The 7,547-nt window shown below is 38.6% G+C and overlaps 1 protein-coding gene across 1 annotated transcript; it reads left to right on the top strand.

Annotated features, from left to right (window-relative positions):
• Positions 1-325: 325 nt before the first annotated feature.
• On the top strand, positions 326-663 carry LOC311171534 (large ribosomal subunit protein eL42-like; the record flags this gene model as incomplete). Its single annotated transcript, XM_084234474.1, has 1 exon — positions 326-663. The coding sequence occupies exon 1, from the start codon at positions 343-345 to the stop codon at positions 661-663; it is 321 nt and encodes a 106-aa protein (XP_084090600.1). The 5' UTR covers positions 326-342.
• Between the last annotated feature and the right edge of the window lie 6,884 nt (positions 664-7,547).

The following is a 7,547-nucleotide window of genomic DNA, read 5'->3' as shown; positions in this document are numbered from 1 at the left end:
CGTTTTTTGGTAATTAAACTTACATTGCAATCTTCAATTACTAGCTCCTGGTTTTTATTTCTTAACTGGATCCAAACTTCACTGGTGGGTGGAGAGGAGTAGGGATTATTTATCAACCTCTAAATTATTAAGTACTATGATAGGCATTTTATAGTTTACAGTATATTTGGGTATAAGCTAGCTAAAACACCAGAGCCAGACTATCCTACAAATCACCCCATTTAAGATAATTTCATTTCATATATGGAAAAGTTGCAGTTCAGACAGGTTAAATATTGATAATTTGCCTAAGGTACAAAAATTAGTTAAATGACTTTCCGTGCCGATAGCACTCTCGCAAGCATGGTAAACGTTCCTAAAACCCGCCAGACCTTCTGTAAGAAGTGTGGCAAGCATCAGCCCCACAAAGTGACACAGTACAAGAAGGGCAAGGATTCTCTCTATGCCCAGGGAAAGCGGCAGTATGACAGGAAGCAGAGTGGCTATGGTGGACAGACCAAGCCAATTTTCCGGAAAAAGGCTAAAACTACAAAGAAGATTGTGCTGAGACTTGAATGTGTTGAGCCCAATTGCAGATCTAAGAGAATGTTGGCTATTAAGAGATGCAAGCATTTTGAACTGGGAGGAGATAAGAAGAGAAAGGGCCAAGTGATCCAGTTCTAAGCTTCATCATCTTTTATTACAAATAAAATCTTGAGAATTACATTTACTTAAAAAAAAATTAGTTAAATGACAGAGTGGGATTAGCAGATATTTTAATTTTTTTAAAGATTTATTTATTTATGCATACAAGAGCTGGGTATAGGCCAGAGGTGGGGGGTGGGGGTTGAGGTGAGAGGAATCACCAGAGAGAGTGGGGCGCAGAAAAGGCATATTGACTGAAATACACTGCTGAGGGGAGCAGTGGGTGAGTCAGGAGAGGTCTGGTGCGCTATGTGGGTGGCTTCCCTGGCTGGGGATTGACCTCATGCTGCAGTAGCTGCAGATTGCTTCACAGTACTGATCCTTAACCCCTTGCACCACCAGGGAGGCCAGGTATTTTAATTTGATGAAATTGAGCCTGTGAGAAGTAAAATATTTTGTAGGAAATAAAAAAATTAGAAAGTAGCAGAACTGTGATTCAGTAAGTGGCCAAGTTGAAATTTAGTCTGTAAATCTAAAGCCTTTTAGTCTGTAAATCTAAAGTCTAAAGATTTAGTCTGTAAATCTAAAGCTACTGTCTTTTTTTTTTTTTTTAACTGAGATAGTCTCCGCAGCTCAGGAAAACAACAAAGGTAGGGAAGCAAAAGTAAACTTAAAAAAAGAAATCAAATTGGATCATGAAAAACAATCTACATTTTAGTGATATGGGCAGAGAGCCAAAAGAACCACCCAATGACTTAAAATTCAGTTTATTATAGATGATTTTTTAATGATTCAAGACTTTGTCTTAATTAATTTACTCAACAATTACTAACTCCAATTAGCAATTAGTTAGAATCCAATTATTATATTGAACTATGGCTTAGCAACTAGTTGGAAAACAACAATGTAGTTTTATGATTAGTCTCAATTTTAGAAGTGTATGTTTAAGGCTGGAGTAATTTTATTTATAACTAAGCTATCTAAAGATTGCTTTATGACAATACTTTATAAGATTTTATAGTCAATGTACTATTTTAAGGACTTCTTAAAATGTGAAACTGAATATTCATTCATTCCTGTTCTATATGCCTAGAGACTTCAGCTCTATTTTAATGTTTTCAAGAATGGAGTCAAAGTTCGACTGTGTGGGACTTCCTATAATTGAAATTAGTCACTTTTCTTCATTTCCAAACATAGTTTGTATCACTCCTTTTAGTAATTATTTTGTCTTATATAAAGAATGCTTGTTTAGAAATGTTTCTACTTCTTTCAGGAATAAGGACTATGCATTATTTACCATTGTATTCACCCAGCATTTAATAAATGTCTTGCACATTCAATAAAAGCTTTTTCAAGAGTAAACTAGTATCTTCATCCATAAAAAGAAAAATGAATTACATATATATTTTCCAAATGAATCCTAAATTAACAAATAAAAGAAAGCTGGGGAAATACATGCTGAAAACATTCTATGTTAGGAGTAGGTTTGGTCAGCCATGTAAACTGAGAATTGGTAATCATCAACATCATTCACCAGTAAGTATGTACCAGGAAATGTATATATAAACAGATGCAGTCCATGCCCTTTTAGAGCTCACAAGCTAGTAGGGAAATATGTATAAAAAAATGCACGGAATATATATTACCAAGGGAAGTGGTAACATGGAAAAAGTGGGGGAGGAAGTAGGAAACACCTTACTTAGACAGGACAAACAGCTTGACAAGCAAAATGTAAGGGAAGATTTGAAGATGAACAATCAATTATGTAACAAGAGGGGGAACAGCATCAGAGTAAGGCTCTAAAGGGTCATGTACTGCAATGAGACCTTCAGGAGAAATTACCACAACACATCCTCAATCTTCTGTTTTTCCAATTCTTTTGCTACTGCTTCTATCGTGGCTTCTCTTTTCTGCTGTGTTAGATTTTTCTGGCTACATTAAATGGAGGCATGAACACTAGGGAACTCAAGACTATCCATTTCCAAATACTCCTACTTCCTACCAGTTCTAAAACTGATAAATTTATTCAAAGTTACAAGTAAGTCCCAATTAGGAAAATGTTTTGCTATATCAGCTTAATTTTTTTATTTGGAGTCCTCCTGCGTGCTAACACACATACTAATCACATGTTGTGATTAGCTCAACAATTACTTATAGAATGTTAGTCACCCCAGAAATGCACTGCTGCTTTCTAAGTCGCTCTAGAGCCCTAGCAGTGTAAGTGTACCTAAAACAGTTCTAAGCACTGGGCATGACTGGAGCTACATGTAATGATTACATGTAACGACTACAACAGAGTGCATGATATACTGGCAAAGTCCCAGATTAAAAATTAGAGTTTGTAGGCTCTAGTCCCAGGACTGCCACTTCATTGTGTAAATTTGGGTAAACTACTTTTCTGGAAGGCTTTATTCTTTTTTTAATTGTTGAAGTGGAACTATATAGAAACTATTTTACACATGTTAAACTATATGCGTTTGGCAAAAAATAAATTAATTTAAAAAATCAATGTAATAGTACACAATGAACATATGCCTAGGAGTAAGCATGAGGTGGAAAGCACACATCTGTTACTACAACACAGTTCTTATATGCCTCTCATTGAACATCTTGTTTTGTCACATGATTTTTCAGCTTATAGATTTATATATTTGTTTGTTTAGGACAAGGTCCTTACACATAATCCATTTGCTTCCTCTAGGGCTCAAATGAAGAAATAGTCATTCAGGTGATTTATTTTTCCTCATATGTTTACTTTAGAACCAAGTAAGGCATTGACTCCACTAAACTACTGTATAGTGGTATAAGAAGCATGTATCAAAGTTTATGGAACCCTAGAAATACACTTAAGACCCTGCTTTACAGATTTTTTTAAAATGTTATTGGTTACTACATAATCCCAAAAGAGCTGTCATTGTCTAAGGCAGAGATATATTCATGTATGCAGAAACTTATGAATGAACAAAATTACTCATTGTTCAATGCTACAGTAAGTGAAAAAATAAGGTGCATGAACGATGTATAGTATATACCATCTATGTAAGAAAGGAAAGACTAACACAACATATAGTGCTTATTTGCTTGTATGTATGTAACATTTTGTGGGGGGAGAAATACATAAGGAACTGTGAACATGGGTTGCCTCCCAGGCAAGGAATGGTGGGGCTAAATTATAGGTATGGAAGGAAAACTTTCTAAGGCAAATCCTTTTTTATGTTTTGAATGGTGAACCCTGTGAATTATTAGCTATTACAAAAGAAAACACAAAATTTAGATCAATAAGAAGGTTGTTTGAAATGAAATGGGATCACATTTTTAATGGAAAACAATTTTAAGTTTCAAGGGTGAATGCCTGCAAGGTAGAATGGAATTTTAAGAGATCTTCCTTAACAGATCCATCTACAAACTTCTCACTTTATATGCCCTGAAGCTCTGAAAATTAAGTGACTTGTATAAGTTCAAAAAGCAGAAACATTATAATTATAAATCAGATATACTGATATCTACTCTAGGACTCTAACAGTCTTCTCATTTTGTGTTGGTAAAACTGAGCCAGTGCTTGGGCCATACAGTGGGTTGTCAAGTTCTATTTAAATTTTAGGGTCCAGGCAGAAGTACCTCTGCCCACCTGTGACTATGGTGCTTCTTTTCACCAATTCTCTCCTGCAGGGCAGCAGCTCCCTGCCAGGACTTCTCTTCACTGATCTCCCTCAGCAGAGGCTGCTCTCCTCAAGGCTGCCCACCTGCAACCATGCAGGTTTCTTAGCAAACCTGTCTCTTTTGGGTCAGCTCTTCCTGCCTGCTTGTGTCTACGCAAGTGTCCTTTATTCTTCTGTCCCTTTTCCTAATAAACCTGATCTTTAAATATAAAAAATAATAAATTTTAGGGTCCAATGTATAAAATAATCTCACTCTCTCAGACCATCAATTTCTTGTCATTACCGTAAGTCCTCACTTAACATTCACAGGCTCTTTAAGGGAATTGCGGTATAATGAAAGCAAATTCCCAAATAATGTCTTTTCATTCAACATTGGTGGAACTGTTTTTTTCCCTCACCCCAATTATAATGAAACCACACTGAGCAAACATGAGTCAGGGACCTGCTGCATACAGCTATACTTGTAAATAGGTCAGACAATCTCTATCACTACACTTATTGCATATGACAAATGTACTTTTTTCTGTCCTAATTCAACAAAATTCATTGAGGCAAGAGCTAAAATGTTTTAAGTTATTTTATTTTTTAAATATAAAATGCATAGCACAAGTATATTGCCAAAAACATTACAGTAGGTTTATAGTCATTACCCAAAACCCAGGAACTGGATGTATTTTTTAGAGAGGACTTTCTTGGTTGCAAGGTATTCAAACCATCAAGTAACTAATACCTCAGTACCAGTGGCCAAGGACAATTCCTTAATCAAACACTAATATTTCTTTAGCAAAACAAATGGGATAAAGACTGCATATAGCTTCTCATTAAATTGGATATTTTGCTACCAAATGAATTTTGTCTCCAAGCTTAAAACAGGTTTTGGTTTTCAGAGCTCTCTGAATATTGAAATTTGATTATAAACTACACTCACGATGGTGATGCTAGAAAATATGGGCTAGTCAATTCAACTTTCATCTTTTTAATGAGATGAGAACAAATAATTTTACCAAGTAACTTACCTATACTTCAACCCAAGGCTTGGGTTGAAGATTGCTTTGTGGTTAAGTAATCTAAACTAGAAGAGGTCACAAAAGCTGACATTATGTTAAAAGAGAAAAAGAAAATCCTAATTGTACAACATTGTACTGGTACTGGAAGCTGTTGATTAGTTAATTTAATAAAAGTTTTCTTTGACTAAAACACATGATTTAAAAGTGGAAATAGGCAAATAAAACTTTTGTCCCATATTGCTGACAAGAGGATTGAGGCAATGAGCTTTAATCCTACTGGAAGGTAAGTAAAATCTTTCGGCATCAGTGTACATAGAATGAGGTTTTGCAAATAAATTGATAAGGAGTAAGTAGTAATATATACAATTTTCTCAGCTTGGGACTATTACTCTACTATAAATGAAAGGGGAGTCTTTAAGTGAACCTCTCCAGATTGACTGTTGCATATTAGAACCCCTTATAATGTCCTACACGACTTTTTTTCTACCTCTTACAAGGGGAAAAGATGTAAGTCAAAACACAGCTCACTAAAATCCTTTCTTTTCTTTCCACAACCCAAACCCACCTTCATTTTGTTTGGTACTATTACATATTTTTTCCTACCTCCCCCCCCGCCCCGCCCCCAAATTTTTACACTGAAAGACCATACGACCACTTTTCAGACAATAAAGTTTGATATAATTCAGTTTGGTGATGCTGACTTTTCAACCTTAAATTTTTACCTACAGCTTAAACTGAATCAATTATTTTGCTTAATTTGTGACGATAACATTAGCAAGTGTTGATTACAATAATGCATCCCATTCTAAAATGGAAACAGCATCGATGAACGTGAAAAACCATCTGAATTTGACTAGTGTTTCAGAAGGAAATACTTTCTCATACATTCACTAAAAAAAAATTTTAAAAAAGGAAACCTAACTAGCTAGCTTTTACGACAATACACCAGCATATTAGTAATCTAGTACAGCAAAAAAGGTAAACAAACCAGTCAAGACAAAACAACAAACTCCCTGTTGTAGCTCTTGGCCTTTTGCATTCATAAAACTAAAATTCCTTTTGCAGAATTCCTTAGGACATGTGACTTCTTTCCTCTATGCCACCCCAACAAATCATGAGCGTTATCCTGCATGTAATCATTTAGTTTGAGACCAACAAAAATACTTAACAGTCCAAAATGCCAATGGTGACTACTCTGTAAAGAAATGGTTACAAACTACAAACTGTAATTCTAGGACAGAGAATCAATAGACCGGAAAGGAATTCTGGAATATGCTGTCCCCAAGATTCACAATACAGATTCAGAAATAGCATACGCGGTCACGATGTCCCTTCAGCCACATGACCTCTCTACGAAAGCAGTATTACAACTTAGAAAACTAAACGAGAAACACTCCTTTTCCTCTGGTTAAATCAAGGCAGGGCAGCTGAAATTAGCACAGCAGGGACAGAACCCCAGCTGACTAATCAGACCGGGTCATGAAGAGCAGAGTCCCTGTGCTTTGGCTACTCCCCTTACCGTTAGAAGTGCTGGGAGGGAAGAAAGGAGAAACACCCCAAAATCCTGGTAGAAAAGCCCCTGGCCTCGAAGATGGGGGTTAGGGAGACGGGGAGGGGCAGCTCCGTGTGTGGTGACCCTTTGTGAACACGCATTCAATGGAAGCTCGGCTCTCACTGAGGCTTGGGGAGAGGACTATGGAGGCCTGGCGCGGCCCACAATCGTGGACAGAGCGGAGCTGCACGGATCGCCGACCAAAAGTCTCCGTGGCATCACTCGCCAGCTTCGGGGGGCCCTCCCCTCGCCCACCCACTCAGGGCACTCGGGGGCGCGTGGACTTCCGACACGGCTCGCGGCCGGCCGCATAGACACCGCCTATCTCCTGCCTCAGCGTAATCCCTCCGCTGCGGCCGCGCACTAGTTTTAATCACGCTCCACCCCCTGGCCGCTGGCGTCACCTCCGCCGCTCCAGCATTATTCTGCAGCTTCCAGAAACGTCGCCTCCCCAAACCCAGCCACTCACTTCATGGCGGGCTCTGCAGCCACCAGCCCCGCCCCTACTCGTTGCCGCCGCCAGCGCTCGGGCAGCCGGGAGGACGGCCACGCCTCTGCGGAACCCAACCGGAAGTGCTCGCGCCTTAGCGGTCCCGGTCACGCCTAAGTCCTTTCAGGTCCGGCGCAGAGCAGGAAGGGGAACGCTATTGCGGCGGACCCAAGCCGGAAGTTACTCTCCCCGCGGAGACACTGGTGGGGGAGGAG

The sequence above is a fragment of the Talpa europaea genome (genome assembly GCF_964194135.1).
Source record: "Talpa europaea genome assembly, chromosome: 6".
Classification (NCBI taxonomy): Eukaryota; Metazoa; Chordata; class Mammalia; order Eulipotyphla; family Talpidae; genus Talpa; species Talpa europaea.
The sequence above is the reverse complement of the archived record's forward strand: the minus strand, read 5'-3'. Positions and strand labels throughout refer to the sequence as shown.